Source organism: Callionymus lyra, chromosome 13 (assembly GCF_982586985.1).
Source record: "Callionymus lyra chromosome 13, fCalLyr1.hap1.1, whole genome shotgun sequence".
NCBI classification, from domain to species: Eukaryota; Metazoa; Chordata; class Actinopteri; order Syngnathiformes; family Callionymidae; genus Callionymus; species Callionymus lyra.
Genome location: NC_141830.1, coordinates 23,332,719 through 23,353,794, shown reverse-complemented (window position 1 = coordinate 23,353,794; position 21,076 = coordinate 23,332,719). Strand labels below are relative to the sequence as shown.

The 21,076-nt window shown below is 40.0% G+C and overlaps 1 protein-coding gene across 5 annotated transcripts in view; it reads left to right on the top strand.

Moving 5' to 3' along the window:
• The window catches only part of LOC148067832 (DNA (cytosine-5)-methyltransferase 3A-like), a 30,672-nt gene extending 10,029 nt beyond the window's left edge, over nucleotides 1–20,643 (top strand). The window contains exons 4-23 of one of the 5 annotated variants that reach the window (XM_087805962.1): nucleotides 1,792–1,906; nucleotides 2,120–2,157; nucleotides 2,282–2,398; nucleotides 8,163–8,360; nucleotides 8,928–9,086; nucleotides 9,163–9,270; nucleotides 10,069–10,219; nucleotides 10,313–10,456; nucleotides 10,530–10,574; nucleotides 10,637–10,716; nucleotides 11,869–11,981; nucleotides 12,043–12,226; nucleotides 12,899–12,983; nucleotides 13,051–13,196; nucleotides 13,629–13,719; nucleotides 13,984–14,132; nucleotides 15,661–15,746; nucleotides 15,825–15,894; nucleotides 16,126–16,196; nucleotides 16,693–20,643. In XM_087805962.1, the coding sequence (XP_087662088.1) occupies nucleotides 1,792–1,906; nucleotides 2,120–2,157; nucleotides 2,282–2,398; nucleotides 8,163–8,360; nucleotides 8,928–9,086; nucleotides 9,163–9,270; nucleotides 10,069–10,219; nucleotides 10,313–10,456; nucleotides 10,530–10,574; nucleotides 10,637–10,716; nucleotides 11,869–11,981; nucleotides 12,043–12,226; nucleotides 12,899–12,983; nucleotides 13,051–13,196; nucleotides 13,629–13,719; nucleotides 13,984–14,132; nucleotides 15,661–15,746; nucleotides 15,825–15,894; nucleotides 16,126–16,196; nucleotides 16,693–16,834 (2,292 nt within the window). In that variant the 3' untranslated portion in view covers nucleotides 16,835–20,643. Of the gene's footprint in view, nucleotides 1–1,791; nucleotides 1,907–2,119; nucleotides 2,158–2,281; nucleotides 2,399–8,162; nucleotides 8,361–8,927; nucleotides 9,087–9,162; nucleotides 9,271–10,068; nucleotides 10,220–10,312; nucleotides 10,457–10,529; nucleotides 10,575–10,636; nucleotides 10,717–11,868; nucleotides 11,982–12,042; nucleotides 12,227–12,898; nucleotides 12,984–13,050; nucleotides 13,197–13,628; nucleotides 13,720–13,983; nucleotides 14,133–15,660; nucleotides 15,747–15,824; nucleotides 15,895–16,077; nucleotides 16,197–16,692 lie in introns of all 5 variants that reach the window. The other 4 variants (XM_087805961.1, XM_087805960.1, XM_087805964.1 and 1 more) reach the window with 4 other exon arrangements.
• The last annotated feature ends 433 nt before the right edge of the window (nucleotides 20,644–21,076 follow it).

The window sequence follows — 21,076 nt, the reverse complement described above, 5'->3', positions numbered from 1 at the left end:
ATGTTGAGATCTGTCAGTAGGAACCAAGACATCGTGAGATACAATAAACTCTTGAAGTGCTCTTGGGAAAGTACATTTGCTGGATATTTCTATGGTCAAATTTCACTCCGTAATTCTTAGATGGATCAGATATCACCAATGGTTTGCATATTATCATCAAACATTTGAATAGTTTTCTGAAAATCCCCTGCATTAAACAAAATCCACGTAGTAGTTAAAATGTATTTGACATGTTAAGGCATCATAATCCCTAACATACACTCTTTATTATCCTTTTTATACAAAAAGTAATTAACCTTTTCAACACTCTCACACAGTTAACTCACTCTTAACAGTCATCCATTTTAAAAACAGGAAATTAAGAATCATTACCACGAGTAGACAATGTACAATTTTTAAATAAACATTTGTTTGTTTGAGTTACTAAACAGCTGCTTAACAATTCTTGGTTAATGGATCCACAGACGTTGTGTTTTCTTTACTCTTGCTGTCCCATTCAGGTGGCTAGTTCTTTAAAAATATTTTAAAACAACTTAATATTGAACATGTTGTTGTAATGTTAGAATAGTGTCTTTTTTTTTATCTTCCTATAATAATATAAGTCTCAGACTCTACTGCCTTCAAGTAGGTCGGTGGTCATGTGAGTGACCAGACAAATTACCCTTTCAAAGCAGAGAAGTATGAATAGCCTGAAAAGCTCCCATAATGCTTTGCCGGAACTACCTTATATCTCTGTATAGAAGAACCACAATGACAGATGTTCCACCGAGTCTTTGAACTAGTACATGTGTGCGACTTGGCAGCAAGAGGACAGTGGAAACTGATTCTGTTTCCCACACTAACATGCAGCGAGTGTGGAAGGGAAACGACTATTGTCTCAGGCTCAGGGTGGAGTCGGACTCTAAATAAAGGACCTGAGAAAGACCGGTGTTGCATCATTAAAACACTGTAACACACATTTAGATCCTGATCAAAGTTTTTCATTTTTACACTTTTAAACATGTTGTATACTGTATCTCACTTGTTCTGCTAAAGTCAGCTTTTCAAATTGTAGTGTTTCTGTTTGTGCTGCAGTTTGATTTGTCAGTGAAGGCTTTTTGTATTTCCAACATTTTTATTTGGTGAAACCTCCAGGTCCTCACCCACACGGGGAACCCCTTCACCTCCTAATTGTGTTCACCAAGTTAGTTTGTCCGTCCCTCGGCGCTTTTAAATCCCCCCTTTCTGTTTCCTTTTATCGTCCTCCTCACCTGTTCCTCACAGCTTCGCTGGTTATTAGCAGCAGCTAGCATTAGCTTCTCTTCTTTGAAGCGACTTTATTAGCACTCTGTAAAATTTGTAACGTTCTTGTATTAACCCTGCGAGGGGTCGCAGCTCTAGTCCGGTGTTTGTTATGCTAGTTTATGTTTCTCTACCTAATCAATTTTGTGCGTCGGTGGAAATCTGTTGAACAGCTTTAAGAGCTCAGTATCATCCGACTCAAAGATCGCCATGTGTGCTTGTTAATCAGTACGCCATTAACGACTCCAGTGTTCCCCTTCAAGTGTGTGTGTGTGTGTGTGTGTGTGTTAATGGGATCGTGAGTGTTTATTATACTGATCCTGTGCAGACTCACTGCATCACACACTCGCCAGGGCCTGCTAACAGGCAAGTGTGTGTGTTGCAGTCTCTAATCATCTGTGCATGTCATGCGATTGTAAGTGTGTGTGTGAAGGATGTCAAACTCTGCTGATGAGCCTGGACGGTAGAGCGCTGCAGATTTCTCTAGACTTTGCTCCGTGTGTTTCCTAGGAGATGGAGACCTCTGACCCCTGTGCGAACGCCCCCCCGACCCCGCCCGAAGAGACGGAGACCTCCCCCTCCTTGCGAAAGAAACGTCGGAAACTAGAGCAGACGGAGAGCAATGGTATAGAATCATTTGTGAGCGATCCAAAACTTTTCCAAATCATCTTTGTTGAGAAAGTCGTAGCGTACAGTGCACATGTGCAGGAGATCTATTTGTAGTCCAACTCAACGTTAACCTGCAGTGTTACATAAGAGGGCTGAGTGATTGAAAGTTCCTCTTCATTGCACCTCCTGCTCAAATAGCCCACTTCCTGTTACTTTTCTCCCCCTGCAGACGAGCCAGACGACAGAAATTGCGACTCCCCCCGAGAGGTGAGGAAAGCATCAGAGGCAAAAAAAAAAAGCAAAAAAAAAGCGCTTGTGCTCAGATCAAAATAAAAGAGGCGGCATGAAGCACATGCACACGAGACGATGTGAGGTGTCTGTGTGTGTGCAGGGAGAGGCTGGGAGGCTGCGGAGGAAACCAGTTCCCAGAGTGACCTTCCAGGCGGGAGATCCGTTCCACGTGAGCCGGAGACAGAAAGAGGAATGGATCAACCGCTGGAAGATGGAGGTGCGAGAGAAACAGCCAGGAAGTAGTTTTGCCAAACACTTGAGATGGTGATCTCAACATGGCGTGCAAGGTTTTATTGATGACATCATCTGATGAAGTTACTGAACGACTGCTAAGTTGTCAAGACAACAGTGCAGCAACAGTTCTTTGAGGACGGTTATTTTAAAGACAACGGAATATTGAACATAATTGTTTCTGACTCCCCCCAGTGTTAGAACAGTGTAATTACAGTCTCATAAAGAAACTCTTTTTTTCCCGCTTTTTATTCCTGGAAAACTAAGTAGGCTTTAGTAGTTCAGTCATGATGGAAACGTAGTTTGGTGGTCATTGGAGTGTCCAGACGAATGACCCAGTTGTGAAGTATACTAGTTAAAGCCAGTGTTCTAATGTGCAGGACACGACTGTTCAAAAGAAAAGAAAATCATCAGACACAGTTTGAAAAAAGTCCAAGTGTTACTTTATGCTGGCTCACAAAAAGAATGAAATGATATTACATGTATTACAGCCAAACTGAGATGACGCTCATATGATTTGTTTTAAGAATTTAACAAACATACTACTTTTGTTGCTAACAGTAAACATCTAAAACGGGATTTACCGCCCTCTAATAACTTCTCAGAAAATCCACAAGAAACTTTACGTTTTTGCTCTCTTTGTAGTTTCTCGCAGTTTTTTGCAGTGTTGTAGTTGGGAGCTTGATTTGTCCACCACATCTGTCTAGTTTCCACTAGACTGTGACCCACGCCCACCATAAGTATCTGCTGTAACGACTTTAAGTGTCTACTGTCTAAATAGAAAAGTCTCAGATGCCATAAAAAAATTCAAGTGGTGACAATGATGTGGTTTAGTTAATAAAGGCCACATCTGAAGTGTCGGCCGTGTTTAGTGTTTCTGTGATTCTGATCAAAGTCGCTGTGCTGCACCTCGGGTCTTAATTTCCTTTATGGCTCAAGTCAAGTACCAGAATGTTAAAACTGAATCTGGCAGCTCGTAAGGTGGGGTGAGCAGGGATAAGTTCTGGGTCAGAAAAACCTCCTGATGTTTTGATATCAAGAAGTAAAGTGAAGTGTACATTGAAGCAGCTACAGCATCGAAGCTCAAAGACTTCAGAGGCAGAAATGTGTACTTGAGAGTTTATACACAAGTGCAGAGAAAGTTGCAAATGTAAGCACTTTTTTACAAAAACACAGATGTAGGGTTCTTTTTCTTTAAGTGTGTTTTCCTGATCTGACCCAGTGCAGGTTATTTACTCTGCGAGGGTGTGGACTTCCTCTCAGTAAACACTCATGGTTGACCGAGTGAACTCACTGCTCTTGATGTTGACACCTGCCTGGGGTTGTCTTGTTTTTCACTTCTCTCATTCGACTGGCTCTCATTGAGTTCGACGGCAACTGTGCACATGGTTGTGTAAAGATTTTAATGTGTAATGTGATTGACGCTGGTGCTGACACACATATCATGGTGAAATTCTGCGAGAGATGGATTCTCATGAACATTTTTTGCTGCTTAAAACCAACAACAGGCAGAAGAGAACAGATGAACATTCGTATGGAGGTTCGGAGGTTAAACATTCCCAGCTTTCTTCATGTGTGTGTGTCATCCAGCTGTTAACACCCCCTCCCTCGGCCAAAGCTCCCCGAATGTTCTCTTTACCTGCATGGGACGTCATGCAAGACTTCTGGTTGGATCTGAGTTGCAAACACAGAAAAGGCGTTTGAATGTTGTGTGACCAGGAATGTAACACATCTGTCAGTTATCGAGTGAAACGTTGTCTTACTGTCCTACTGGGTGTTTGTCATTCTAAAACGTTTCTTTTAACTCAATGTAACAATCCTTTAATTCAGTTGTTCTAGTCGCCTCTTTCGAAAGCTCAGATGTGTGTTTTTAGAACCTTTTCAGGAACTAAACTCTGCAGGCACTAGTGACTTTATCTCATAATGCCTCAATATTGAAATCTCCTATTCCAAGTCACTCTCGAGGGCCCGTGTCTCAAACCATTTTTCACTGCAGGTTTAATGTAGGCATTTAATAAGTATGGCTTATTTTTCCAGGAATAATGACCAAGTAAAGTGTCAAAATAAATAAATAAAGCACCTCTCTGACAATTAAAATTAGGGGTGTGTATTGGCAAGAATTTGTCGACACGTTACGTATCACAATATAGGAGCATTGATACGATATATTGTGATACTGTAGTAACAAGGATATATTTGTAGTATTGTTGAGTACTTGACTATGGTGTTGCAGAATTTACAGACCACATGACTCTCGACAAAGTTGTTACTACTTTCTTTTCATTTTGAAACCAAAATATGTCCAAACACCAGCTTTCAGGAGTTGTATCCTCTCATCCTCAGTCACTTCCGAGGTCTCTCTGGATTTTATATTTCCTTAAGCTGCGTAGGAGGTAATGACTGCTGCCATCTAATGGCCGGAAGATTAAATGAATTATTTAATAATTATTAAGCTATTTTATTTTGAACACTATGAATATAAACCATAAGATAGTGTGATACGTTGCTGTGGAATATGATCTGAAGGTGTAACAATATTTTCTTTCAATCCTAGTAATAATTAATACAACAGAAAATATGTTTTTATTTGTATCAAATGTCTCAGGCAAGTTAAGAGCCTTAGTAATTCATTAGCAAACACTGTGAAATCATTCAACTCAGTGAAGCACATCGGTGCGAACCACTACACAAACACAACGCTGCTGACAGACTGACATATTAAATAAACTCGACTATGATTTATAGAACGAGAGAGAATTCTAAGTGATCTCTCCGGCTCCAGAGTGTGAACAACACTTATGTCCTGTGACTTTGTCTAACCGGGGTCGTGTCTTAGCGCATGTCAGGTCCTGACCCAAACACCTTCTACAGCCTCGTCAACTCTGAGGCTTACCTAACCTTTGACCCCCGGTACCTCTCCGGCGCAAGTTAATCCAAACATCTGCTGGCTGAGAGAAAAAAAACATTTGATCACTCACCGAACTCTCGGCCAATCAGAAGCCGGCTCGGGGGGACAAGACGAGCCGAGAGTCGGAAGGACTCGCAGAGAGAGGAGCGAGGCAGGAAGTGGAGGAAGAGATGCACTCGAGTAGGAAGAGAGGGAGGGAGGGAAGCTGCCATGCTGTAAGTGATCTTTCATTTGACTCTTTGATGAAATGCATCAGGAAGTGAAACCAGATTACCAGAAATTATTTGCAGATACTCTTGATAAAAAGAAAGAAGAGTTGTGGAATTAGTGACGTAGAAACCCCTTAGACCTGTTTGAGATTTTAGTCCTGAACATTTATCGTCCATCTTGTTCAATACGAGTTTTTTTTTTTTTTTTTTTTGGTCACCCCGGTTTCCTCCATATTACTTATGACCCTGTTATAACACTGATGTATGGGTCCAATTTTACTGTGTTTATTTTTAATAGTGTCATTGCATTGTGCAATTATTTTTCATGAACAATATTTGTGTAGATCTATAATGTACTTGCATATTTGACATCTTAAACTGACAGTGAAATAATTCAACTTTATCTTAATAACATTTAAAAACTGTAAATGTATTCATTTATATAGTGTAATAACATAGTGTAATGACAGCCACTGGTCAAGAACGATTGACTGTATGTAAAGGTCAAAGTGATTCATATATCTTATACCACTTGTAAGTGAGAGTATGAATGCACTGAACTGACTATAATGGATACTAGTGCATTCATTCAGGACACGTTAGCTCCGTGTGTGGAAAAGTCAGACCTCCAGTCCCGGGTTCACTGTGAGGTCAGGGTCAGTCACGACCATAAACGTAGGCGGGGCCAGAGAGACGCCTCATTGCTCCGGGTGCAGGTTGACCGGTCAGAGGTCAAGCACCAGTGAAAGCTCTGACCAGGTCACAAGAGTTCGACCGAGAGTTCAAAGTCGTAACTTTTTCAACGTTACAACCTCGGCCTCGGACTTTTTACACCTACATGTTAAGACGAGCAGCTGAGAACCGCAGCAGACGACTCTTCTCAGCTCAGACCCTCGGCAGGGTTTCAAACCCTCAACTCGATGCTTCTGCTGTTGGCCTTTTTATTGACATGTCAGGAATGAGCCAAACATTTGTCTTTGGTCTTGAACATGCACCTGATCATAGTGATGTCTGAGGCCACACCTGGTGAGAAGGATTGAGGCCCAGAATGCAACAGCTGGTATACTCCTGTCATTCCAGATTTCCCACAATGTACTGCAACAGTTAAAACTCTTGGACGCCTTCGATCCTAAATACTAAAAAGTGTGTGCGTGTTTGTGTGTTTGGGGCGACCCATGTAACTGGCTGATTAGCTCTGTATGAGGTCAGGGGTCACGGCTGAGTCGAAGGCCTCAGTGACTTGGAGGTCAAGAGAAGTTTCACGGTCGGATCATCTTTATCAGTCTTTTGGGAATATTTGGAGTTTTCTTGGCTCTTGTTATAATATGAATGTTTCTTTTTCTTTTCAAAGTTTGCACTTTTTTTTTGTTAAAACTGTTTTTTATGCTTCATCTCATTCGACCAGATCACGACACTAGATGATAGAAACATATCAGCGTCATCAGAATATTGAACTCAGTAGTTAAATCATTTCTATATTGAAATGTTACATTTGTTTTTATTTAACAATGTTGTTAAATAATTTGTCGAAAGGCTCACTCTAAAATAATTGAATAAAAAAACATTTAGAAAATTAATGCATTCTTTTTTTTTACAGTTAGTCGAATAATCTAATTCCATAATTGGAAAATAGATCATTTAAAATCCATTTATTTTTTCTTTGTAGACTTTCAAATCCTGGTACAATAGTGCAAACATTTTTTTAATGAATGTGAATAATTTCAAATGAATTAATCATTTTTTTACACATAGATTTAGATATTGCAATTCCATTCATTAGTTAATCGTGTTATAAATTAAATATTTCTTTTTTTGCATCCTTTTAAATTCAATATAAACATTAAGTTCGAATATTTTTATTCAGTAATTTAAATAAATTCAATCTTTCAATGGACAAATGATTGAATCCAGTTATTCAATAAGAACACATTCAAGCTTTTTATATATATAATTATTGAATTAAATTAAATTCAATGCTAACACTAGATCATCACATTTTAATGAAATACTATGTAAAAGATAGAAAGAGAAGATGATGAGGTGATCATCAACTTCCTGTACCTCTTGTCTGCCTGGTTGAACTCCTGCAAATCTATCGTTTGGATCGACTTCTCCGTCTCCTGTGCCTCCTTCTTTCTTCCTCCCTGCCGCTCTGACCCCGGTGAACCCGCCGCGCCCCTTTTTCTCCACGCTCACTTCCTGTTTGGAGGAACAATCACAGGCTTGTTCTCGCTGCCGAGGGGCTCCTGTCCCTGTGAACCCGAGCATCAGCTGCTCAGATAAAGAAACCTTCTGTCAGACATCGGCGTCTTCGCACTCCCTTTGTAAACCTTTGATAAACGTTTGGACGAGCACATTGAGATCAAAAGAAAGTTGAAAAGAAAGTTGATTTTATGTTGTGATTATCCATCTGCTGAAACATTATGACCACCTACCTTAAATGTGCTTTAACGTCCACCTGGAGTCACCGTCTTGATATAGCAATAGCAAGATATGTTCAGGTGTATTAAAGTGAGGTGTGAGTGAGTCTGATCTTTGTTATATCCTCGCTCCCTTCTGGGACTCACAGACTTTATTGATTTACTCACTGTTCTGCCGCTCCTCCGTGACCTCTGACCCTCCTCCGTCCACAGGCGGAGAGGCGAGCCTACAGAGAAGCCGGGATGAGCATCATGGACGACCTGTCGGAGGACTTTCAGAAGGAGGAGGAGCCTCCCAGTCCCGAACCACAGACCCAGCAGCAAACAGACCCGGCTTCCCCGACAGTCGCCGTGACACCAGAGCCGGCTGCCAGTCGAGAGCAGGCCACGCCCACAGAGATCGAGTACCAGGTGGAAACCAATTCTTTCAACTTTTGAACCCCCAACTGATGATCAAAGGTTTATGGAAGTATATCAGAGTCAGAAGATTTAATGGTTGAATTTAACATTTCCAATGATTTTGATGGTATGATTTGATTTTTTGGGTAATTTAATTGAATAATTTCTATAATGTCACCTTCAGACGATACCAAAAGAGAACTGAGCTACTTGATCAAACCTTCAACCAATCATGGTGGCACTATTATACCAATGGGTTTATATTGAATTTAAACGAATTAAAAATATTCAAATTATTTAAATTATAACATCAAAGTGTATGTAAAAAAAAAAAGATTCCTCTAAAATAATTTAATTAAATGAAAAGAATCCAACCGAAAAAAATTTCAACCATTTAGTAGCGATTATTGAATGAATTATGCATAAATATCAGTGTCAACATTTGAAATGTTAAGTTCAACCTTTCAATATACTGATGACACTGATATACTTCCATAAAGGATCATCATTTCCTTGCACACATTTGCTGTTGCAGTCGGATAAATGTCTGAATCTATCATTCTTCCATCGTGATCTTAGGACGGCAGGGGCTTCGGCATCGGCAACTTGGTGTTCGGGAAGCTGCGGGGCTTCTCCTGGTGGCCAGGCAGGATCGTGTCGTGGTGGATGAGTGGGCGGAGTCGAGCCGCCGACGGGACCCGCTGGGTGATGTGGTTCGGAGACGGCAAGTTCTCCGTGGTGAGTGTCTGGACCCGGCTTGACCCCACAAGATCCACCACCACACACCGGCTGAAGACTGGTTTGTGTCCCGCAGGTGTGTGTGGAGAAGCTGATGCCTCTCAGCTCCTTCTCCTCGGCGTTCCACCAGCCCACCTACAACAAGCAGCCTATGTACAGGAAAGCTATCTTTGAGGCCCTGCAGGTAGAATCTTCTGCTCTGTATCAGGAGACTGATGGAATCATGCACTTATTGTTTGTCGTATCATTGTTAACGTTAAAACGTTAAAAAAGGCAATATATGCAGTTACACCTCAGAAAATGTATCAATACTATGGAAATGTATAAATACCATTAACATTTTGAATATAATAATACTCTTATATGATATATTATATTGTATTATGCCAACATTGTAATATTGAATGGTTGATTTTAACATTAAAAATGCTGAAACCTAATTTAAACCTTAATTATTGGAATAACAATATATATATATTTATATATATATATATATATATATATATATATTCTGATCATTTAACAAATTCAACCTTTCAATATAGAAATTCTTGAAGCATTATACTATATTTTTGAATAATATAATTCAAGTCAAAAGTTTCAAAAGGTTAAATTGAAGCATTCAGTATCATGATTTACACTCATATACTTCAATACAAGTTGTATTGCAACAGCTAGAAACACCTGTACATTGACTAAATATTAAAAGTCCAATAGTGAAAGTTTGTTTTTATAAATATGTTTTTATTTGTTTGTTTCATATTATATTTGTTACCACATTATCAAGATGATAAATCCAGTGAATATTGAATAATCAACCCCCCCCCCCACAAAGTAGTTTGTGTTTGTGGCAATGAATATTTATTCACGTTAAACTCATATTTATTATCATTATTCATATCATTATAAATTATAATATCAATATAAATAATTATAAATATTGGAAAAAGTATTCTGAAGGTTCACATTAGCGGGTGTGCAGGTGGCGTGTGTGCGCGCTGGGAGACCGACCCCCTCCTGTAGTGACACCAGCGATGAAGCCGAGGGATTGGAACTACAGACCCGGCAGATGATAGAGTGGGCCATGACCGGCTTCTTACCAGGTGGACCACAATCGCTGGACCCTACAGGAGGTAGACGTCACTTGCATCACTAGAATGTTTTTACATAAAACATCTATACTTGTCTATATTGTTTTTTATAAACGACTTTCCTTTCACCTCTAGAGGAGCAAAACCCCTACAAGGAAGTGTACCCCGAGATGTGGACAGAACCAGAGGCTGCCTACACGCCACCGCCAGCCAAGAAGCCACGCAAGAACGCTGCGGAGAAGCCCAAAATACGAGAGGTCATCGACGAAGGGACCAGAGGTGAGCGTTCGATCGCTCCTGCAGTAGTTCAACTTAGTGGATTCATCAAGTGCGTTTGATGTTTGATCTTCAGAGCGGCTCATACAGGAGATCAAGAAGAAGACCAGGAACATTGAAGGTACGTTTGCAGTTAAATCTCAACTCATCGTGTGGTATAATCATGTTCGTTTGTGTGTCCAGACATCTGTATATCCTGTGGAAGCCTCAACGTGTCGTTGGAACATCCTCTCTTCATGGGAGCCATGTGTCAGGGCTGCAAGGTGGAGATTGACACAAACTCTATTCACTGAGATTCATTTATCATTGAAAATATCATCAAAACTTCAGTGGTCCCTCGCCATATCGCTGCACGCCTTCCACAGTCTCGTTGTTTGCAGAAACATTGAACTAAATGTTGAATTAAATTGTAGCAACCTGCAGTCAAGAACAGAAAATCTGATTTACATTGGTCTTGTCACAGATTATTTATTTAGTGACGGCTTATTGGTCGCTACAATACTGCATTTAAATTTTATGTCTTTGTTTATATGTCAAAAAGGGTCGCGGAAAAGCATTATGGGAGCTGTTCAGGTCACTGTGACGAAGAGTGTTGTTGATAGGGATGGAACCTTATATACATGTACAATGTTGAGTTTAAAAGTTTCAATAAATGTAGTTAATTTAAAAAAAATGAAAAGTTAAATATTCACTACTTCGCAGAATTCTTATAAATGTTTAATGCCGAGTAAACGAGGGATCACTTTACTCTTCTTTTAACGATGCAGAGATTTAATATTCATTTAAAAAACGTAATTTAAATAAAATGTAACTTTTGGATGTTACATAGTAAACTTTTAAAATATAAATAAATAAAATCTTCTCGTCAAAACAATTAAATCAACACAATCTGATTATTGGCTGTTAGCAATCTCAGGCTCTTGAAGACTGATTAGTGACTGATTGTAGTGGCTGAAAAAAAAGAGCACCGATACAATAGTCTCTTTATGTAAAGTTTGAAGCTCAGTCCTCCAGAACAGAGTATAAACACTGCTCCTCCAAGAAAAGACAGTTCCCTTAATCAGCTCTTTACTCAAACACTCCATAAGGTGTCAAGATGAAGGTGTAATGCCGCCTTCAGACACTAGATGGCACATCTAAATTTTATTAAGTAAGTGCTTTTCCAGACCAGGGTCACATAGCGCTTTAACAATCAAAACAATACCCAATAAAATATATACTAAAAAAGCTCAAGATAACACAGAGAACAACACAGGAGTCTCAGAATATCAGGGAAAAGCCTGGACGAATAAAAATGTCTTGAGATGTTTCTTGAAGGAGTCAGTAGACCCCATCAAGCGCAGAGAGAGTTAGTCATCAAATGAGGTGTAACACTGCACTGCTGAGTTCTTCATCGACTTCCTGTCTGTGAGCAGAACTCGTTCCTGGAGTGTGCGTACCAGTACGACGACGACGGTTACCAGTCCTACTGCACCATCTGCTGCGGAGGCCGAGAGGTTCTGATGTGCGGCAACAACAACTGCTGCAGGTCAGTTCTGCTCGCTGACAGGTCTCAAACCCCACATTAATGTGCGTGTGTGTGTGTCTAGGTGTTTCTGTGTGGAGTGTGTGGACCTCCTGGTGGGCGCCGGTTCTGCCGTGGTGGCCATCAAGGAAGACCCCTGGAACTGCTACATGTGCGGCCCCCGCAACACTTACGGGTTACTACGGCGACGGGACGACTGGCCATGCCGACTACAGCACTTCTTCGCCAACAACCACGAGCAAGAATTTGTACGTGTTTGTGGGCGCGTTTTTCAAACTGATACCAGACTTCAGACTCGAGTCTCAGACTTAAAATGATTTGTTCTTAATGTAAAACAGTTATTCTATTTGACATGAGATTTAATTTTCCCCACCATAGATACCATGACTCCAGACTTGAACCATGACTTAACTCAAGACTTGATCCAGAATCCTCTTACTTCACACTCTAATTACACTCTAATAACAACTGTAGACTTGACTCAACACTTTAATAACTAATTAAGAACGTTGATCTTTAATGTCTAGATCAGACTGTATTTATATATAGTATTTGTTGCCCCTTACAAATATTTTAGGAAATATTAAAAATCGATTTATAAAAATATTTTGTATCCCATTTCAATAACAACAATGAACAATTATATAAATTAATAATATTAGCATATTAGGCATGATTTCATACTTTTTGCTCTTTCCACTTTTGTTTGATGGTCCCTAACAGACACATTTGCCCAGCACATGTCTGCATTCTGACTTGAAATTGTTTCTTCCCTCTGAAATTTCCTGATTCCAGATTTGTTTTTTGACTTTGAGCTGATTTAAGTCTAGACTAGATCGAGGAACAAGGACTGTATTTTCATGTCCGGTCAATGCTGTCACCAGTCAGTCAAAATTTAATCTACGACCTTCTTGTCTCAGGAACCGGCCAAGTTGTATCCTCCCGTCGCTGCAGAGAAGCGTCAGCCAATCAGAGTGTTGTCGCTGTTCGACGGCATCGCCACCGGTGCGTTTCCTGTTTGAGACAAACTCGGACGATCAGGAAAATATGATCGTCATCCTTGCGTCAACAGGTCTGCTGGTGCTTAGGGACTTGGGGATCCAGGTCGACAAGTACGTGGCCTCTGAGGTGTGTGAGGACTCCATCACAGTGGGCATGGTGAGACACCAGGGACGCGTCATGTACGTGGGAGACGTGCGGACAGTCACACACAAGCACGTGAGTTTTTTTGTGCTGTTGTACTATTGACAAAAACCGGCAGGTGGCGCCAAAATCATGACGGTCCAAGAGTCAGAAACGTTTGTGAGCGAACGCGGTTATATCTGTCACTGAAACCTTCTCGTAGTGTTGAAGAATAAGCTTTCCTACTGTAGAGTTTTAACTTATTTTTCTCGTGCTGTGAAATTAGAGAGATGTATAGGGAAAAGCACAAGGCAAAAGTACAACTTACATCGAAAAAAATAAACTAGGTACAAGTTAAATTAAGTCAAAATAAATAGACTTTAATAAACAAATGGTCAAACGACTAGATACATGTAAACAAAACAAAATAGAATAGATACAAAGTAAATAAATAATAAAACTTTGATAACAACAACATTTCTCTTGTGTCGTAAATTACTCTCTGTGTGTTTGTTGATGTTGTATTAGATCGAAGAATGGGGGCCTTTCGACCTGGTGATTGGTGGAAGTCCCTGCAACGACCTCTCCATCGTCAACCCTGCACGCAAAGGCCTCTTTGGTGAGCTGACAAGATATTAAAAAGGGTTGAAGTCAAAGGTTGTGAATCAGCATGAGCGTTGGAACAAAACAAAAAGAGTCTAAAGCTGGCAATCTCAATATCTTGTTGAAGTTGTGCGTGTTCTTTTTTGTCATGTTTCTATTTACAGTCCTTCTGCCATTTCAAACTTTTAAAATAGTCTCGGACTGTCATGACGGTCCAAGAGTCTTGTCGTGACCTCCAGACAAAGAATATTTCTTCATGTCACTTCGCTCTTTTTCTCAGAGGGAACCGGACGATTGTTCTTCGAATTCTACCGCCTGTTGCACGAGGCACGGCCCAAGACGGGAGACGAACGTCCGTTCTTTTGGCTGTTTGAGAATGTGGTGGCCATGGGGGTCAGCGACAAGAGGGACATCTCACGTTTCCTTGAGGTACTGACCCTCGCTCTGATTTTACATGCGCCACTTAATGGAATAAAATGACTTATTGAACAAAGCCCCAGGAGCGGAAGATAATAAAGAACAATTAATAATTCAGGACACAGAGTTTAAAAAATAGTCAATGTATAGACCGAGCTGGGGTGTAAGGCTGGATCAGATCAGTGATGTAAGGAGGAGCCTGACCATGAATAGCTCTGAAAGTAAGAACCAGAATTTTAAAGTTGATCCTGAAAGAAACTGGAAGCCAGTGAAGAGTTTTAAGGATCGGAGAAACAGCCTTACACCCCAGCTCGGTCTCTGAGGTCTGTGGATCAGAATCTACTTATGGTTCCACGCACACGGCTCAGGACCAGAGGAGAGAAATCTTTTCAGGCTGTTGCTCCTAAGCTTTGGAACAATCTTCCTCTCTCTTTGTGCTTGATGGAGTCTACTGACTCTTTTAAGAAACATCTTAAGACGTTTCTATTTGTTCAGGCTTTTCCTTGAATTTCTCGAACTCCTGTGTTGTTCTCGATGTTGTCTTGATCTTTGAAGTATGTACTGTTTTGAGTATTGTTTTGATTGTTAAAGCGCTTTGTGACCCTGGTCTCGAAAAGCGCTATATAAATAAATATTACTTACTTACTTACTTACAACATAATGAGAACAAAAAGTACATTGAGGCAAATGTCCTCGAGAGGGCGACAAAATCTTTGTTTTCTTTTTTTCTCCAAATAATAAAAGTAAGTAAGTAAGTAATATTTGTAGAGTGCTTTTTTAAACCAGGGTCACAAAGCGATTTAACATTCAAAACAAAATACAATAAAATATATGCTTAAAAGGTCAAGACACCACCGAGGCAAACAAAGGAGTCTCAGAAAATCAAGGAAAAGCCTGCACGAAAAAAATATCTTAAGATGTTTCTTGAAGGAGTCAGTAGATCATCAAACACAGAGAAAGATGTAAAAAGGAGCGTGACCATGAAAAGCTCTGAAAGTAAGAACCAGAATTTTTAAAATTGATCATAAAAGAAACTGGCAGCCAGTGAAGATATTTAAGGATCGGAGAAATGTGAGTTCTTCTACTATATACGGGTCAGAATTCTTGCTGCAGAGTTCTGTATCACCTGCTGGCGAGACAGATCCTTCTTAGATTTTTTTTCTCAAACTAGTCAAAAGTCCATACAAAAACTAAAGCCGGGGTGTTGAAGTTGAGGGAGGCAGCACGGTGCAAGATCCCCTGAGAAAAAACAACAAGAGAGCAAATTAAAATCCAGTATGTTTGAAAGCGGGTAGAGCGAAGAGAAGCCAGAATTCACCAGCTAGTTCCTAAAACATGCTGACGCAAAACTGGAGTTTCTAAGAAGCCCTAGGCAAAAACAGGAAGTAAAATAAAGTATTCGAACAAAATAAAATGACTTGGGAGGGGATTGAGACTTAATTGACATAATGATGGGTTAATTATACGTATAGTATGCTGGTGGTCATATTGTTATGGCTAATTTATTCGAGTTGTGAACTTAGAATTTTCTTTTGGTCAGTGCAACCCGGTCATGATCGACGCCAAGGAGGTTTCTGCCGCTCACCGAGCCAGGTACTTCTGGGGGAACCTGCCCGGCATGTCCAGGTAACGAGGAGTGTGGATCATTCGAGTGTATCTCCAGGGACTGATGAAGATTCTCCTTCACGTTCTCTTGTGCTCCAGGCCCCTCACGCCGATGACCAACGACAAACTGGAGTTGCAGGACTGTCTGGAACACGGACGCACAGCGAAGGTAATTCCCTGTTGCATGTTTGTCACTACTGTGGTCAGTCAGAGTGAAAGTTGATCTCATAGAGCGCTGAAGAGTTCTTACCCCAATCATCTTGATGTAGCATTAAATGAGTGTGTGTGTTTGTCTGTGTGTGTCTGTGTGTGTGTGTGTGTGTGTGTGTTTTGCCCTGGATGCTAATTCCAGTTTGAGAAGTTGCGAACGATAACGACTCGATCCAACTCTGTGAAGCAGGGGAAAGACGAGCATTTCCCCGTCTACATGGACAACAAGGAGGACATTCTGTGGTGCACTGAGATGGAGAGGTACGTGTGTGCGCGAGCGTGTGCGCCAGGTGACGACAGGCTTCCTGTGGATCCTACAGAATAAGGAATTTGTTGGCTTTGAAATATCTTTAATCTAATTTTGAAAAGTCTTGTTGACACATGAGAAGTATTAGATTATATTAGTTTCATATTAGTTTGGTTACATTTATTAAAAAATTAATAAATTGACACTCAATCACAACAAATTGTGAAACGTGTTTTTTTTAAGTTAATTAGTTGACTATAAACATATGTAACTTTTATGTTGCATTTTATTTACTGTTATAATGAATATTTTGATTTAAAATTTCCCCAAAACCTTGTAACTAATTACATTATATTTATTTCAAATGTCATTCAAAGAGTTTTGAAGTCTTGAATTTAGCTTAATGTTTAGGAACTTCGGATTAAAGAAAACATGACTTTCATTAATTTTTTTTTCATTTGTTTGTTTGGATTTAAAGTTCTGTATTGACAACGGTGTGTGTGTCTGCAGGGTGTTTGGTTTCCCGGTCCACTACACAGACGTGTCCAACATGAGCCGTCTGGCCCGACAGAGACTCCTGGGTCGGTCCTGGTCGGTCCCCGTCATCAGGCACCTCTTCGCCCCGCTGAAGGAGTACTTCGCCTGCAACTAGTCATGCAGACACACACAGACACACACAGACAACAACTCATGTAGACTACTGTATAACCTTCCACCCTTGGTGCTATTTTGCTGTTGAAACAGACGCAATAACGCACTGACTCCATGTTGGCAGACACACACACATAAACACACATAAACACACACACTCAAACACACTCTTGTACAATTTGAAACATTCTCATTAGAATTCCTGGCCTCTACGTTTTTATATTGAACTTCTACTGCAGTGGTCCCCATAATGTATACAATTACTTACTAAAAGGTGTTTTATCTAGAAAAAGAAAAAATATTTGTTCTCAATTAACATCAGCATGTGACTCTTGACTAGTGAAAATGAGAAAAACACAAAATCTTGAAACAAAACTTCTGTTTCAAATTCCTCATTTCATATAAATAATGCTGAAACACAAAGTCACAAAGTAACTAAAGGCGAGGAGACACACACGTACACAACACCATCGTCAGCATACAAACATCCTGTTGTAACCAGTCCAGAGCTCTTGCTGATTCAGCATTATGATGAGATGTTTTTTAATGCACTTAATTGTAGTTATTTTTGCAGGTCAAGCTATTGTGGTTTTACTTTTTCGAACTGAACGTCCGCCATTGAATATAATCCTGACATTTAACTAGTCCGCGGAACAACAAGGGTTAGGGATCTATTTTACATAAATAATATCTATTTACATACTGTTGATTCATTTCTGTCTGTTTTCAAAGGGGGACACAATAATCAAACAACTTGTGAAATTGTGAAACATGCGCTTTTTTATCATTGTTCTGAATGTAGCCATTAGCACGACATAACTATTTAAAGTGATAGTTGACACAAAATCAAACTTCACTCATTTTCTACTCACCCGATGTCAACTAAAGGTTGGGATAATTTTCAGAGTAATCTGTTCCTTTTAAGAGTTATAGACAAAAATGTTTGAACATTTTAATGTAGCGACTGGAGCTCAGTTGTCTTCGTCTTCCTCTTCGTCCAATAAGACACTTAAAAACATTCAAATACCTCCATACTGCTCGTCTGTAACGTCCCTCTTGTATTGAATCCTCGACATGAGGAACTGTTTTGGAAAAACTAAAACAAGTCAATATTTTTAGATTGTTTGTAGCATAAGCTAAAAGGCTAACATGCTAATCAGACTAGAAATTGAGTGAGTTTTACTATTTACTTTGAACTATCACTTTAAGTAAATATAAATACGTACAGTAAAAAAGCAATACACATGTTGGTGAGGACCTGAGTCGAACATAAGAACACAAAACGTGTTTTCTTAAACGGGAAGAGTCCAGGGATTCTAGTAGAAATGTTTCAACTCAACACTTGATTCAACACTGAAAACCTTCCTCTCTGGTGCTAACTCGTCCAGTCACTCACACCCACTGAACTCTGTTATCCCTCTGGTGCTATCTCTCCAACAATCACAATCAGACACACACTCAGATGCTGTTGTAAACATCCCAAAACACACACCTTCATCTTGGCTTTACTTTCGTCCAGCGACACACACACACACACACACACCTTCCTATGTGTAGCTGTGGTGCGGTGTGCGCTCACTGTTGCACAGTCAAACGGTGCTCCTCTATTCAACTGGTGCAGCTTCTGTTCAAGTCTTGGTGCTCTCGAGGACTTTTGTCAGAGCACTGCTGCAGATCTGAGAGCAGGTCGCACTTCTGTTCATCTACAGCTTCTGAATCGTACAATCTGTGGCGACAACAGATCGTCGTTTTAGAGAAACTTTCATTTTAGTCTTCGTGTGTTCAACTAAAGCAAGACTTCAGACCATCCTGTCGAGTCAAAACATCTTTCTTGAACCATCCGTTCAAGCTACTGGGCTTGACCTTCGTCTCGGATCTTAAATCAACACTGCGTTACATTTTGTAATTGTTTTCAACCTTGTCGTGACCACCAAGCTTTACAGTAGCGGGTCATATGAAGTACTGAAATACTTTTGAAGTTACCAGGAAGACACAACGATCCTTATCTTGTTCTGTAAACAAATACACATGCGGTGCGTTACAACTGTGTTTCTATGACACAACAGTTACACTTTTCTGACACTGGGGGGAGCCAGAAACAATGTTTTCAATCATTTAGGGTTTTCAAGCTAATGTTGCTACATTAACGGCTTTTAGGGAAAGCGTATGAAAAAAAGTTTTAGCGGTGCTGAATATTTTATTGTCCTGTGTCAGACATGATTTGGACCATGCTCTCACAACTGTTGTAGCTTTTGTGAGTCATTGCATCCGTCCACCATGGATGCAATCTCTCTGGGACCAGGTGGAACAGACTCCTATAGCTTCCACTTGTTGACGTCATTTCGACGCAGCCTCTACTCGTGCAGCGGTCAAGACGACTGTGAACTTCATCAAAGTACATCTAGCACACACATTTCTATTAAAATCTATACACAACTTTTTGGGGGTTATGTTATTTTTCCCCAAAAAACATCAATTAAATACATTGTGATTTATCTGTGTTTAGATTTCAAATCATTTTTACAAGTTTCTAACATCCATAGCATCATTTTGTAAATTTAAAATACAAAACTAATAAACGACAAGTATTAGCATGCTAGCTAGTGTTAGCATTCACACAGAGCTGCAGAAGTGATTCTATTTTGAGGATCTTAGCTTGACTTAAAGTTCTTCTTCGTGGACGTGGTTCCCTGGAGTTCTCCGTGGTCTTGACCGCGGCACCTGACAGACAATCCAGCAGTGACACTATCTTAACAGACGCTCTTTTAAAACTCTTGTTGACCTCGTCGTCTGACCCTGGTGTGTTCATGTTGTTGACCCACGAAACGCCCTCTGGAACCATGTAGGACCAACTTCTGGGTCAGGTGCTCCCGACACACATCTTCAGAACAACACGTGAACCAGCAGAATCCTTCCGTTTTATCCTGGTGCTTCTTTTTAGCTCTTTTTTACAGCTCCGGTGCAGGTTCAACATACACACACATGCTGTAAACACACTGCCTACACGACACACATACACTGTGCTGATCCTGGGTGTGACATCATGCTGCATGTCAGTTTAATCTCCGTGTTAGACTAGGGAATATTGATGCTATGACAACAGTAATCGTATGTACAGGTGTGCGTGTTAAAACAGTCGAGACATGTAAAACAGTTAGTTTAGTGACTTGTTGTGTTGTAGACGGCGGTCCCGGGCCACGGTGTGGAGCGAGAGGTCACTTCAAATAACACCGCATTAAGGAAAATAATCTCAAAACCGATGATCTATGTTGGTCTGGATTAACTTCTTGAGCTTGCTTTATATCTAATTTGGCGCCCCCCTGAGGTGAGATCATGCATTTCAGGTGGTTGAAGTTTGACGTGAACTGTGCAGCAGGACATTTCTGTCTCCTCTTCGCTTTGGTGTTATTTAAAGCGTCATCTGTGTATAGACGAAGGACACGGCGATGATGTTTTTGTTCGCTTATCGAACCACTTTATCCTCACAAACACACACACTCATGATACAACGACACACACTCACACACTCATCTCATGGACTCGAGGACAGATGAGCTTTCTAGACGGAGGAACTGGTGTTTTTTCAATAAGGTGCTAAAATCGTATCTGAAAAAAAAAATCAAAATCTATTGCTGGGTGCGTAAATCCAGTTTGTCTTTACAATGACTGTATTTAAGTTTGTTGTAGTAATGAAAAGGCACTATTATTATTTTACTCTTGTATGAATATGAACTAATTAAAAAGGCATTTTAACTTTGTACTTGAACGATGTAAGAAATGAAAAGTGAATAAAAAGGATGTTTCTTGTGATTTGTGAGTGCTACTTTTCTTTGGATGACTACAAACCTAAATGTTTTTGTTTGTATTTGAAATTTGTTAGAAATAAAATCAATCATTAAGTTTCTACTGACAAATGATCCATTACGACCTGGGTCACATGTGGGCCTCAGACTCCATCTTTGTGGCCCACATAAGGGAACATAAATAGTACTATAGAACTATTTAGAGAGGTTTCTAAATAGGCTGTCAAGAAGGTTATTACTAGTTAATAGTTATTACTAGTTAAACTACCTTGAAATTGATAAAGCTCTCTAAAGACTTTTTTCTCATCTTTTCTTCCTTTAAATTCCTTTTTATGGGTATTGTTTTTTATGTAATCATGATTTTATATCATATTGAAATGAAACGATATGAAATATTAAACCGTTTATTTTATGGCAAGTATGTTTTTTTTACTATGTAA